This window comes from Anneissia japonica, unplaced genomic scaffold, assembly GCF_011630105.1.
Source record: "Anneissia japonica isolate Jap-2015-1 unplaced genomic scaffold, ASM1163010v1 scaffold287867_len1003013_cov215, whole genome shotgun sequence".
Taxonomy (NCBI): Eukaryota; Metazoa; Echinodermata; class Crinoidea; order Comatulida; family Comatulidae; genus Anneissia; species Anneissia japonica.
Genome location: NW_022684320.1, coordinates 312130 through 327476, shown reverse-complemented (window position 1 = coordinate 327476; position 15347 = coordinate 312130). Strand labels below are relative to the sequence as shown.

General features: G+C 32.5%; 2 protein-coding genes across 2 annotated transcripts in view; one reads left to right on the top strand and one right to left on the bottom strand.

The window, feature by feature from the left end:
* The window catches only part of LOC117104390 (protein KRI1 homolog), an 18067-nt gene extending 12792 nt beyond the window's left edge, over positions 1-5275 (top strand). Inside the window, exons 12-16 of the mRNA XM_033245218.1 lie at positions 705-796; positions 1768-1903; positions 2240-2435; positions 3432-3530; positions 4022-5275. Coding sequence (XP_033101109.1) covers positions 705-796; positions 1768-1903; positions 2240-2435; positions 3432-3530; positions 4022-4649 — 1151 coding nt within the window. The 3' untranslated portion in view covers positions 4650-5275. The remainder of the gene's footprint in view (positions 1-704; positions 797-1767; positions 1904-2239; positions 2436-3431; positions 3531-4021) is intronic.
* Positions 5276-5897: 622 nt separating this feature from the next.
* Positions 5898-15347, bottom strand: part of LOC117104701 (adhesion G protein-coupled receptor L4-like) — a 14992-nt gene continuing 5542 nt past the window's right edge. Inside the window, exons 5-18 of the mRNA XM_033245586.1 lie at positions 14394-14473; positions 13683-13779; positions 12755-12850; positions 12040-12115; positions 11724-11820; positions 11299-11390; positions 10359-10470; positions 10064-10167; positions 9441-9546; positions 8883-9100; positions 8304-8364; positions 7886-7983; positions 7479-7647; positions 5898-6806 (exon numbers count right to left, since the gene is read on the bottom strand). Coding sequence (XP_033101477.1) covers positions 6717-6806; positions 7479-7647; positions 7886-7983; positions 8304-8364; positions 8883-9100; positions 9441-9546; positions 10064-10167; positions 10359-10470; positions 11299-11390; positions 11724-11820; positions 12040-12115; positions 12755-12850; positions 13683-13779; positions 14394-14473 — 1496 coding nt within the window. The 3' untranslated portion in view covers positions 5898-6716. The remainder of the gene's footprint in view (positions 6807-7478; positions 7648-7885; positions 7984-8303; positions 8365-8882; positions 9101-9440; positions 9547-10063; positions 10168-10358; positions 10471-11298; positions 11391-11723; positions 11821-12039; positions 12116-12754; positions 12851-13682; positions 13780-14393; positions 14474-15347) is intronic.

The window sequence follows — 15347 nt, the reverse complement described above, 5'->3', positions numbered from 1 at the left end:
TGAAAAACGATTAAATAAGGACATCAGGAAACCGCAAATTACAACTGGTGCTGTGACGGAAAAGATAATCGTACAGAGAGCATGGCTTGTCATGACAAGAATGTTGTAAGTACAGTATTACATAACAGCAGAACAGCAGAATTAGTGGTGGTGGTTAGCTTGTTCGCCATCGGTCGATTGAGATTAGCAGGACGGCATGATCATTGCAGGTTTGCTTGAAAACTTAGATGAGAATGTGTTAAAGGTGCAAATTGTTGGAAAAGGAGTAGTAGGACTACTTAAGGAAATTTTCTAGTTATGAGGGGCGCTTATTCGATAGGGGCGCTTATTCAAACGAGGCGCTTATTTGCGCGAGTACGGTTCTCTAAATATTGAAATGCACGCCATCGTGCCAGCATTTCAGTACTTGGAGTATGTATTATACTTTCTTATCTGAGATAAAATTTGATGGTTTTTGAAGTTTTTAGTGTTTAATGACAGATGGTCCATCTGTGATTTAAGATTTCTGATTCATTTATTCTTTCTTTCTTCTTTATTAAAAAAAAAAACACATCAAACTCGCAGCCTTATGGCTGATTTGCATGATATTTTCAATGAAGGTTCAAATATTTAATTAATCTCTCCCAAATCGCACAATTTTTTTACAGTGTAAAGGTAATCTGAACTGATAATCACAGATAATAATTAAAAATTGTTATTGACAGAAAATTGGGATGAATGGAACGGTGAGAATGTTGATGAATATGGTGGCGAAGAAGATGAAGAAGCCACGCATTGTGAAGATCCGTCATTTAATGTGAGTTTTACGTGGTAATTTTAAAATGATTTTACCCTGTGTGTAGTGCGTGTGTGTGTAGACATTTATGCAAATGCGCATGCGTCAAAGAAATGTTTTCAGACATTTTGTTTTACCTCGCGATGCGAAGTTCGATGTGACTATTTAGCTTAGGCTTTCCACAAAAACATGAGGCCTAGGCTAGGCCTAGTTTAGTACAGTAGTTACTGCGATGCGAGGGTGGTAGATCGTTTAATCAATGATATCGTGTTATCGTCTAATACATTTAAATAATGTGTGTAAAATTTAAGAATGCACAGCGTGGGTCGCTTTCTTTGTGATGCGGTAGTGGTATACGTAGCAGAGTGACGGCAGCAATCTAAGCCTAGCCTAGGGCCTAGATAGTATACGTTCTTCATCATCGTAATGAAAACTTCAGGTGACAGACGATTGGGCCCAACTGGTGTGGACGATCGGGCCCAAGCTATTTTCAAATAAATTATAGTCTAGTAGGCCACTGCCAGCTCCTCCACTTCCAATATCGTTCCAAACTACTTTAAAATGAAAATACTGTATACCTAGCTAGGCCTAGCCCCTAGGCCTACGAAATTTTTTCAAAGAAATTTGATAAAAATATTACTGTAATTTGCCTATCAAATTACATTACCAATCTGGTCTAAAATCACTATTTTGGGCCATAAAGACTCCCCCTGAATTTTTCAACCACCACACAAATTTGACTCAACCATATTTTCTGATTATGTCATTTATGATGTCTTAATCAGAAAATATGCTTGGTTAAGTCATGTATCGTTCATAGGAACTTTGGCACCTGCAAGGCTCTGGTTTTAGTTTATATAGTTAGTTCCTAGAATATGAAGTTAAGATTATATTACTTGGGTACTATCGGCTGTGTTTCTTTTTTAATCAAGTACCTTCCTTTGATAATTTCTTTGAAATGGATTTGTTCTGTATCCTTTTTAAAAAACAAGATGGATGCCGATTATGTCCCTCCGTCAAGGACGGACTTTAGTGAAGAGATGGCAGAGATCACGGGTAAGAAGAAGAGACGACGAGCTTCAAAGTTTGCGCAGGCTGTTGGTCGCAAGAAGCCAGTGTTCAACCCAGGTAATATTTCTGTTAATCTCAATTTTTTTTTTAAATTTCATTTTGTCATTTTTTTCAAATGTTGAAAGTGCGGGTGGGTCCCTGGAACATGTGGGCGGCCATAATACGGCTCCAGTATCAATATGTCCTCTTTTAAATAAATTACCATAGTTGCAATTTAGACAATATATAGCACACTCTGTATCATTGACACATAAAGTAATATCATAGTGGTAGTTTTTTTCGTAGTACTCGCATACTCTGAAATGTTTATTAACAAATTCATAGATTAGTATCATGTACCCTATACCCTGTTCCTTGTCCTCTGTAACTTATACTTTTTACTGTGTAATTTAGATGAAGGTGCTTTTGATGCCTACATAGATGAATACTATAAGATGGACTATGAAGATGTCATTGGAGATATACCGTGTCGCTTTAAGTACCGAAATGTAGTTGCCAATGACTTTGGCTTGACAACAGAAAGTATCCTGAATGCACGTGAGAAGGAACTGAACCAGTGGGCGTCACTGAAGAAGACCTGTCAATACAGGTAATGCTCTTGCAGAATTTATTTTTTAATTAAAGCATATTTAGACAGGATGCAATTTCAGACAAGTAGTAACAGTCTGTTTTTTAAATGGTCATGTTTAAATGAATACAATTTAGAAGAGCCTTACTTTCAAAAATGATAATAGCTTAATCTACAACACAGAATAACATTGAATTTTGTTAAAATACATTGACAAAGATCACAAGGAAGGTAATACAATGGTAGACATCTTAATGAAATATTAAAATAACAAAATTCAGTAGTAAAAAGATTATTCAAATTGTTTTAAGAAATATAAACATCTTAGTCAGAACACATATACAATTATAAGAGTTGTTGGAGGATTTTTTTAAATACACATGAACATATTAAAATATTCTTTTCATTGCACTCGTAAACATACATGATTTGTTTATTAATTGCATATATCTATATTATATCTATATACAATATTGTATACTTTTGGGAAAAAAATCCATCATCTGTATTCGTCTGTAGTTTACATCCTGCTTAGTGCGATTTCATTTGATGACTGTTGAATCTTTCAATTGATAAATTATGATCTGTGGTGCTATTCTTTGATTTTTTTGTTTTATTATTTGTAGGAGAATTCAGAATCTGAATAGTCCTTAACAGATCATTGTATTACACTCACCAATAGTAGCGGTATTGCTTTACTGATAAAAATAGAAAAATTATAATTTCATAGATTTTTTTTTTGTAGATTTCTAACATGTAACTATGGCACATGTGAATTTTATCCATGTAGCTTTCGTTTCGAAAGAAACAAAACCAGTTTTCTGATTTACCATGCATTTGGCATATCCTGGGAGATTATTTTACCTACTAAGGAAGTGCGCCGCCAGTGTATTCACCAGGCCAATGTAAACACCGAAAGTGGTCCATATGGTATATCATAAGATGCCTGTGATATATTACAAAACCAGAAGAAAGAAAGCCAAAGCTGTTTTGATACACAACATTTTTATCTTACAGGTCAGAAGAAGAAGAATTAAGAGATGTGAAAGCTTACAATGCTAAAGCAAAGTATTCAGACAAGATGAAGAAAATATTTACAAGTTTGTATTCAGAAAAGTAAGGTTTTTTTTTTTTTTTTTAAATAGAATCCACTTCTAAAGAGGATTTTGTAGGTATCTGGTATGCCTTTGGCTAGCCCTGGAGCTGATAATAGCTATAAGCAGTTAATAGATTGCATGTAACAGTATTAGCAATCAAAACCACAGGTATTACTGGGCGATTTTTGTTCATAGCTACGGTATTACATGTGTGACTAGTGTAAGACTGTCTATGTGTGATAATTGTAATGTTGGCTATGTTTGGCAAACATCTTTTATGACTGTCTATGGTGCTCCACTCCTGAAATAAGGAAAATCTCTTCAGACCATTACTACAAATGTATGGTAATTACACTTGCTGGACTCCAAATGTTGTTTCAAAAGCGTTTGTTAGTCAATAATCAATCATTATGAAGTAGTTTATTGTTAAGAAAATTATCAATATATATAATTTAATTATGTTTTTTTTTTCTGTTATTTTTCACAAAAATTCTGTTCAATTTTCTTCAGAACTGGAGAGCTTGAAGAAGAAAAACCTCAAAGGTGCAAAGCGTCAAATCCAATTGAACCAAAACAGCAAGTTAAAACATTAAATTTGTTGCCGAAAATAGCTACTTCGGAAGATACTGAGAAATTTCACAGAAAAGAAATAATCAAAACAGAGCATAAAATTATGAAAACTAAAAAACCCCCAAAAGAAAAAGAGACAATCATGAATACACCTAAAACGGAAAATATTGTAAAAGAATCTGCTATTCGTGCAGCTGAATTAAAAGAAAGAAACAATTTCAGTGATAGTGTTTCTAAAAAGAGCAAAAAAGCTATAGAAACCAAATTGAAGAAGCGAAAAAGTATGTCCAAATCACAACCAGAAGTTCGAAATTTTGGTCAAATTTCTGGAAGAAAATTTAAAAAGGGGTTCAGGAATAGAACCTCAAAAGTGCCAGAGAGGAATATCTTACGAGGAAGAAATGCAGGATCAGTAGGGAAAAGGAAGATTGGTAATTCAGGAATTGAGGTTTCAGATGCACGTCTTAAGGCATATGGAATAGATCCAAAGAAATACATCTACAGAATGAAATTCTTGGCAAAACTGAAATCCAGAAAAGAAAAATTGCAAAAGAAGTCAAAATCATAACTTGTATGCAAACATCTTCATCAGCAATAGATACAGAAGAGTTGTTGCAATCAATACATCCCTCAATCCTACTTTGGTATTGTTTAGATAGGTAAAGCATTCACCATGAGCATTAACTGTGTCGTCGCTATGAAGTACAGCATTAGCTTGGTGGTTAAGGCGCTTGCCTTCCAATCTCAGGATCTAGGGTTCAAATCCTGTCAAGCATCAGTATTTTCCTTACAACCAAGAACAACTGCACTCTTTAAGCCTAATGGAAAGAAATACAACCTTTGACCCACGTCCCTACACTATTTACAAAAACAAATAAATGGTATTGCTTGATTTTACTTACACATATTTATATATTCATATTTTATATGTAAATATTGCTTAGTGAAAAACAGGTTGTGTCTTGTTTAATCACATTTAAACAATTTTAATTAATTTAGAAAACACTACATATTTGAAAAAATAAATCTGACCTTGAGCAGAAGTTGTCCCATCTACAGATATTATCAGAATGTGTTGTTGATTTTCTCACAACATTTTTAATAACAATTGCGATGAATTTTAAACAGCCCTGTAAATTGTGTGCTGATTGGTATAATAGAAGTACAATATAAAACAAATTGGCACATACAGTATTAGATATCACATTATCAAATATTTATTTCAATATTTTTCTAAAAAACAAATCATTTTTACCCTCAACGTACAATAAAGAACATAAACGGCATGGTGAGTACACAAGTGGCTTATTGCAATGAAAGTTATCTTGTACAGTACAGTATGTATAGGTACTGTGTGCCTGCAGATATTTCTAAAGGAAACTTTGGTGTTGTTTAAGTGCACATAACATTGCCAAATTATTCTACCGCATTACAGAATTAGCTGGTTTGGTTTGTTGGTGTATTATAAATATTTCAGATAGTTATAAACCTACCTACAAATATGAAACAGTAATAATATGGAACAATATACATTTCACAAAAGTTCAGTGCTCAGGAAAAATGTTTTGATATGTTGTAAAACTGATTTTTGTAAGAAGACAAGCAAAAGTTGTTTGATGAAAAACTGGAGAACGGTGAATGAGATATAGATTTTTGAATATCAAAAAACTGGGGGAAAATGGAAAAAAAAAAACCGCCCCTTTTTCCCCCCAGTTTTTAAATATTCAAAATTCTGTATCTCATTCACCGTTCCCCAGTTTTAGTTTTTAAATATTCAAAAATCTATGTTATTCACCGTTCCCCAGTTTTAGAAAAACCAGCTCTACAAAATATCAATTTTTTTTCCTCCGGAGCCTAATTATTTAATTAGTTAAAGAGTATTAAAATACAGTAAATGAGTGGAATATTTAAAAAAAACCCCAAATTATTTTACTTTGAGGTTTTTAAAAAGTGAGTATCCATCCCAGTAGAGCTGATCATTAGAACACTCATCTTAGTAGGCCAGCAATTGATAACGTCAGGGAGCAGTATCCTGAATGACCTACTGACCTACTGAGTAACAAGCAAATTGCCACATTCCCACTTCAAGCTTTGTCTACACTATGAAATTTTAGGTGACAAAAAAATGTGATTTGCCCATATATGGGTACTATGACATCACATATCATCAAATTGTATCAAAATAAGTTGAACGTGTTCAACTCTATGTTCCATCACATTTTATACTGATGCTTTTTTGATGAAATTTGATAGTGTAGACAATGCTATGCATGGCTAGAAGAAACTCCAAATAGAAATCGTGGGATTAAAATACATACATGAACATAATATCTTACCCCATATGGTGCTATATTGACAATACCTGGTTATATAACAATACTAGCAATAAATGTACACAGTATCTGCAGTAACAAATAATAATAATTGGAATGTCAAAATGATAAATAGGAGTCTAGAGAAACCCAAAGGTTTGTACAAGTGAGACCCTCCGCTAACTAGACTACTAATAAATGTAATGAGTGTTATAAATGCGAACATATAAAAAGATTTCCATCAACATATGTGGACACACAATATCCATCAGTTCAGTGTTTTCTAACTATATTCTTTGCTAGTATTAAGCAATAGTCACAGTTTATATTTCGACCTGTGAAATACCTGTAGTCTTAGTAGTTTGAATCTGATTTCGTCCTCTGCCGCATAACTTCTTCCAATTTAATTTCACCTGAAATTAACAAAACTACTTCAGCGTATTATAGACTAAGTAATACTTGCTGATAATGATAATAATAATATTGATAATAAAATAATAATAATAATTATTATTATTATTTTTATTATTATATGCGCTAAGTCAGACTTAAGGGGAATATCTTTTGTTATTTTCCCCTTAAAGTCATGTTATTTTTCCATTAACGTCATTTTTTTTAATTGTCCTCTAATTTGTCCATTGTCTATGTTCCCTTTAAGGTAGGTTTTAGTAACATAATAATAATAATAAATAATAATAATAATAATAATAATTTATCATAATTTATACCCTGTGTAGGAGATAAATTGCATATAACGACCAAGGACAATTTGAATGTTAAGTAATAATGGTAGGCTTGCCACAACTCTCTTTTTTTTTTTTTTTTGCTCATTCAGGACTAAAGAGCAAGTAAATTTAGAGATCTAATCCGAAAAAAATTAATTGAGTATGGGTACGCCAATTAAATTAGGTATGGCACGCACTAAGCGCAATAAAGTGTGGGTAACCAAACATTGGGGTTTGGAACCTAGGCTATAATAATGGGTACACGTTTGTATAAGCCAATTCATAGTTTGAACTGCGGATGCCTGTATCAAGGTCAATCGATGAAACGCAAGATTAATTAATAAAAATTTAATTTCAAACCTCAGTGTCCAGGAGACAATAAACGATGAATATGAATACGCCTTGAAATGAGTTGAATATCACAAAGAGATATTGCATAAAGACAGAGTCCTCGTTCATTGCCAAAGGGCCAAACATCCACGTCCCACCGTTTATAGGCATCAATAACAGCGCCCCCTTGATTGCTTTCCTGTTTGATGAGATTACATTTGTCAACAAAAAGTTATCATTATAAACACAAGTACAGAATTAATATTAATAAATATTGCCTTCATAAATTGGAAAAACATTAAAGTTTATAATAATTAAACAATATTTTTAAGCGATGCTTAAGCACATCATTTTAACGTATTAAGTAACTGAACGTTGTACTTCAAGTTCAGGAATAATCATGCTTATAAAATAAACCGATAAACATTGAAACTCACTTGAGTTGTTTGTACTCGTGTTGCCTGGATGCTTGGACGTTAGTTCCCGACCGATGATGAATTATTCGAACTAACATCACAAGCACTATTGTGTTGAGCTAATAAGAAAAGAAAAGCAACCGACTATAAATCAAAATTTAACTTTAGTTTTTAAGAGATCCTAATTTCTGCATATTAACAGTGAAAAATAGATTGGTCATTGCTATTCTCTATCCCAGAAAATGAATAAATAATAATTTGTGTAATCGTGATCCAGAACTTTTTCATCCAAAATCACCAATACCACTTCACTAAATTTTATAATGATCAATTTGGTTTTTTTTTCCCCTAAATAATTCTCCTTGGTGGAAATAATGATATTTTGTGTTCTAGGGCCTACAACTAAATTCTGCTAGTCTCGTATTTAATTGAAACTTACCAAGACAATAGCAGCAGCTGGAGCAACAACTAACCAGTTGACATTTGAGTCAAGCCAGCAACTACATTGCAATGAAAAAGAAAAAAATGTTTGAAAACACAGAAGTAGGATGCCTTTGTTGTCGTACCAAGCTATCTCTGTCAAGTTGGTGAGTCTGTTGAGTTATGGATGAATAACTTTGAAAACTAAAAACGGACCATGGTCAATTTTCACTAGGAACTCTTTGCTGAGGATAGTGATTCGCTCCTCTCTCCGTTAAATAAGTCAAACTGGCGAGAGTTGAAGTCTTTATTTGTGAAGTAAAGAGGCGGCCGATTTATCTGCATAACAAGTAGTCAGTGAATAATTATTGTTAATCCATTAAACTTAGGTAAGCTTAAAATGTTATTTTCTGGCTAAACAACAAAATAATTTAATAATATTTACCAACAGACCAGATAGATTATATTTTAAGTAATGTTATAAATGTACAATTCAACCAATTCATAAGAAAGAAAGAATATAATAGGTCTACATACATTAATTTACGCAGAAATCTGTAAGTGATTGCTAAACAGTTCTCTATTCGCGCTTACTTACTAAGTATTTCCGTACACATCATATTCAAATATGGCGATCGGCACGACAATCATTATTGGTGCCGAGTAGCAACATATCATATAATTTCTCAGTCTGTTATGTCGGCTTGGCGTTGTGTACATCACTTTAAAGACGAGAAACACAGCTTCTCCAAACATCCAGAAGAAAACTGTCATCAGAAATAAGTGAAGGGTCATTGCGATGGACTTGCATGTTATCTGTATGTGCAGAATATAAAAGCAAAATAGTATCAAAGTCAATATATTTATAAAGTGAAAAACCTTACACTACAAGTGTAAATATACCTGTGATACATTGATCGGGTTGTTGGTGTCTTAATGGTTGATTGATCAAATTATTGAATGATTAATTGATTGATTGGTAATCTTACGCACACTGTGCCACTATATAGCCTACTAGTCTACGAGTTGTATATGAAGAATCAATCGTCAGGATTTATACACCAAATTTCAATGTGTGTAAAGTGACCAATGGATTGATTGATCATCTTTTTTTCGTGTCTACAAGTGATGACTCAAAGATATGTATATTACTTACAGGGTTGTCAACCTTGTCAATACCCACAAGAAAGATGACGTCAAAGACAATCAGATTGAACACCAGGTTCTTGTGTATGTTGTTACGAAGAGACTTCCATAAATCTCTAGGGGAAATTATGTATATTTAGTAGTTTATTGTCCCATTGGTAAGTATATTAATGTGAGGTGGCTGTATATCAATGTATCATGCCCTATGGGGATGTTAGTCATCTTTTTTTCTCTTTAGTTTTCGAAAGGATGATGCCATTTTAAATGATTATTACGTGACGTAGACGAGCTCTCTACACGCCATCTTTCAGATTCAGATTTTATTCAAACATTGCATGATGCAGGTTGTTTTTTTAGTCTCTCTTTCAATCTTTTCTGATTCTGCTGAATTTTGACCTCGTGTTTCATCATTGGCCGAAACATTTAATAACCGCCCAATGTGGAACCTTATCTGATGAGTCTTTTCTCATATAAAATGTCACTACTGTATATGGCAAACCCCCGTAATTATTGCATATCGGAAATTTTATGGGATTTTAACGAATTCAGACTCAATTGCAATGAAACAGCCTCATACTGTGGAATGACGTGCTTACAGTTTACTTAACATTATTATATAATTTAAAATCTCACTTGAGTACAAGAAACACGACCTCAGTGACGGTTAAGAGCACGATTGAAAGAATGACACCAATTGTCGAAATAATTGACAGAGCCTTCCGTGTCTGGTTTTCTGGCTAAAAAGAAGCAAACAACATCAGATATGAACAATTGGGCATATAATATACAAAAAAAATTAAAAATTATCCCCACAAAAAAGTAAATATTAAATATACAAAATATATACACACTAATGGAATTGACATAATCAATCATTTCTATTTAATATATGATTATTGCTATCGTGTCTATTCTAATGGTACGGTACCTCGTAAGATGTGACTTGCATTAGAACCCCGAAGCTTGTCAGGTGATTACAGCTACAAACAGCTCTGGTGGCGATGATTTCTATTAAATTGCACCCGGATGTTGACCATTCTCTTAGAACACAATGATACATAATTATGTACATGTATTCGTCATACATGATACAATAATTATCAGGTAAAATAAGCCTATAAAGTGGGTTCTACTATCAAACACTTAGTGGCGGCGGCGCCGGGGGGGGGGGGGTGTGCAGGGGATTAAGGCCCCCCCCCCACCAGGTCAAAGCTCCCCCGCCGGATAGAGCTCGTCGGGCAGTCAGGCCATAAAACATATAAAAATAGCCCACACCAAGCCAACACAATCATGTCTGTCACAGTCTGAGAGTGCCATTTTCGGCCATCCAGAGGTTGATATAAAAAGAGGTTGATATAAAAAAAATCTCATTTGGGAGGGGAAACCCCCCCCCTCTCAAAAACTCTTCCTCTAGCTCGAGCCTACTAGCTCAAGTCCCCCTGTCGGACAACTTATCCCCCTTCCCCAGAAAATATATCCTAGAGCCGCCACAGCAAACACTGCCATGTAACATGGCTAAATTTCTTCATCTTCTGTGTAACTTTTTGATACTAAGGTGTAACGTTTATTGGTACAGTATAACTATATAACATACTATTGTTGTAACCTTACTGTATTTTCTTTCATAACTGATGTAAGATTGTTATTTTATTTTAAATCATTTTATACACTAGGCAGGTTTATAAGGCCTAAACTAATTTTAAATGTTTTAATATCAATATCATTGTAGTATTATGGCCGTAAATTTTTATCCATTTTAACTATAAACTAATTAATAATTTTTCACAACTAGCAGTGTTATTTCCTTCTTTGGATGAATAAATATTACTTGGATTTTGAATAAAGAAAAGATTAAATACTGGACTTACTTTAAATTGACATCAATGAAGCCACATACTAATGTAAGATTGAAGTCCTTGGTTTCTTGAGATTCTATCAGCATTTGCTCGATATCTATTGTCTGTCAAAATAGTTCCTCGACATGTATTTCTTATTACTATTTGGTTATTTTTTATTTTTTTATTTTGCAATATTTAAGAGTATCTGTATCGCTAATTCCAACAATGGCGTATTATTTCTGTATCAGCATTGGCGTATTGCTATCCTCAAGATCCTGTTGTCACTTTGACCTACTAATTTTTATTTTAGCATTTCACATTTCTTTAGGCCTATTTCTAATATTAAGGTGAATTTATTATTAATCAATTTCTCATACATATAAGGGCATAAAACATACATCATTATCCAATAAAATGTGAATGTATTATAATAAAAATGCATGCGGTATGCCTACTTCTATCTCAAATTGAACATTTGGGTAAATCTCTGTCCCGTTCTCAGTGTATGCTGCTATGGACAGCAGTCGTGATTTAAGGTAGTACATTTGGTTTCTGAAAAAAAATCCGATAAAATTAAATCCATAATTTGATATTTTGTTATATGGTGTTTATATAGCCTATAGTCTATTCCTTTACGTTACGCAGCGATTTGTTTCTCCTGGTCATTGCGTCAACATGCTTAAGTGTTGTTGCCATATTGAGCGTTTGTAAATTTCATCTAAAGTATTTGAACTCATTGTTACTGCAGTTGATGGTCATAACATCACTTACCTGTCAATGTGGGTGTCGTTGGTATAGTTATAATCCAAAACACATGCAATAATGCTTATAACTGCGCCTGAAACAACTATTGAAAAACGGATAAACTCTAGAAAATGAAGTATAATCACAATATAATATTTATAGTTTAGTGTACAGTGCCGTATTACCTATCCGTATACTAAATATCGATGTATAAACATGGTTTTTAATCACCAATACTAACAAGAAAACAATTTCATAACTATTTCTTGAAAATTTAAAGCACATTATTGAGGTATGGACTCTAAACTGACATATTGAATAATCAAATAATCTGTCTGAAATTTTGATTATCAAATTATACAGTAGCACCCACTATCGACACTCCCTACCTTACATCCCCACCCCCCTCCCGCAGGCTGCAACTCAACACTTCGGCTAGTGTAGCAGCTCCCACTCCCCAGCCTGCATCTACACTTCCTCAAACAGTCCCACGTTCCATACTGCAGTAACTCTTCTTCAGATTCAGTTCACTCCACAAGCTACAACTCCAGAACTTACTGCTCCATTACCGCCTAGCCTGGTAACGTTCTACACCACCAAATACAGTGCCAAATCATCATCATACAGCTCATCACCGTACGGTACATATCCACTCCATCAAAACCTGCTCAGGTACAACTACACTACAAAATCTAACCTATTACCGAATCATAAAATTAATAACCTTTTCAAGTTATCTTACCCGTATTAAATTCCAGATCAATTGAGACATTTTTTAAATCCACCGAAAACGAATAATTTTTCCACGAATTTAAGTTTAATTTGGTAGCAACCAACTCTATAAAACATCACAGAAGTGCCATGCAACATTAAAAAAATCATTTAATAAGACGTTTATGCTTTTGCTTTCCCCTATATTATGGAAATGAAGGCTGCCTAAACAACAAAACGAAAAAAAAAAAAAACCAAACAAAAGGTTTTAATTATTTCAATTTCAATTTTATTTAAAAAACCCCTCAAAACAACGAGAAAACAAAATATGCTACAATACATTTCAATTAATACCAACAAGTTAATTATCAATTTTTGCATTAATCCACGATGAATAAAAAGTATAGCCGCGTTAGTCTGTACAGTATAGAACAATATAAAGTAAATAACAGCAGCACTTTGAGAATAATAATATATTGTTTGTCTCACTTTTGAGACTAATAATATATTGTTAGTCTCACTAATTATATATTGTTAGCCTCAAAAGTGCTGCTGTTATTTACTTTATATTGTTCTGCATTAATCCAATATTTAAAAACACTCACAAAACAATGTTAAATAATAATTTTGATAATAGTGAAAGAAAATCGGCCTTTAAGAGTACCGGTATATGATAAAATTACAAATAGCAATAATTCTGATGGCAAAAACAACAGCACTGACAATAGTAATAACAAAATTCACACATTGAGTCAAAATAGTCGAAGCAACTTCAAGTAGATTCTATTTTAAGCCTTGGAACCTGGAGTCTAGTTGTCATGTAACGAAACATGATACAAGTGGTGCAACATTATTATTATCTGTTGAAGTATCAGTATTATTATAGGTAATTAGTATCGTATTATAGTATTATTATCAGTAAATTCAAACTAATTTATATAGTTATAAATTACACTTACCTATTTTAGGAAAAGATATCTTATAAAACTCTTCGTCGATACGAGAATATAAGTTGATGAACAACATGTCGGTAAGGTCGGCCATATTAAATTCGGTCTTAAAAATGTATCAAAAGTAGGCTATGATACATAACAAGAAAATATATATATATATATATATATATATATATATATATATATATATATAACATTTTCTTTCCTTTCTTTTTGATCACCATGCCTTATTATATTATTACATTATTTTTCACATGTTTATTTTTGTCATATCTCGGCTACTGTTTGATTTTCATTGTTATTTTTTGGTTTTTGCTTTTAATCACTCATACCTATTTGCGATCTAGACCTTGACATAATTTTTATTGATTTGTGTATTTTGGCCTATCTTTTTTATTTGATTTTTAAAATTTTTTTATTTAATTTAATTTTTAAAATTCATTTATCACATTCGTGTATTTTTATATTTCGGAATAATCAGTTTAAAATGGACAACACGTACTGCTCCTAAAAAGCGTTTAGCAATCATAACATGTTCGTTATTCATTCGCTGCCATAAAGAAGTAAATTATTGATGTGATACCGTAAAAAGTACACTGGATTTTAAAAAAAATAATCTGAAATATGTTGATCGATTGGATTCAATCAATATATAATAAACTCATATCTATCATATTTTTGAAAATAGATAAATGAAAATACAATACCACAACTTACCATTTCGTTGTTGATGGTTAATGAATTATACGCTGTTTCCACAAGGTCATGTACTTTAATAGAACCATTCTTTTCATATTCTAAAAAAGGAAACCAAGAACAATTACGATGTTAATATTCTCGTTGTATTTCAGTAATGTACAGTACCGTATTACCAGCATTTGACGTCTTAACCTCGTGTATTATTGCAATACGTCTTTAAGCGCATTTTATTTTCCTGTTTAATGACTTAAATAAAAACACGTCACTTAAATTTTAAAGGTCGTCATACCATGATCAAAGTGATGTATTATTTTAGAAGAAAGTGCATGACTTCTAAAATAGTACCAATAACTTATCAATAGTCGTTCAGATGCTACAAGGCTTTAACGAGTATAGAAGTAGAAAAATAGGGCTTAGGCTTACATCTTTATAGATTTACTATTTGTCATACTTTTGAAAATTAACTAAGAGTTGCTATCGTTTCTTGTTGCATCTGCAGCTCAATATCACGGAATTTTGAACGTCTAGAAATTATTCATTTGATTTGATTTATTTAATATACTCTTTTTATAAAAACATAACTAATAAACATGAAACTGATCAGATCACAAAAGAGCATATCGAAGATAGTCCTAAATTTTCAACAGACATATTTCTATATAGGTCTTCTAAACTGACGTAAAATGAACAGGCCTACATTAAAAAAAGCTAAATTGAACATTATCGAACAATATTTAACGAGTACCTAATTATTTATCAAAATATTGATAATAAAATATGAATAATAACATTAACATATACAATATATATAAAACATATAAGTAGGCCTATGCAGAAATAAATATATGTAAATCTGTATCTTATTTATTCAATTTATAAAATTATTTATAGCATTACGGTTTAGAGTTACCTATATTATATCATGATATATATATGTATATATATGCATATATATATGTATATGTATATATA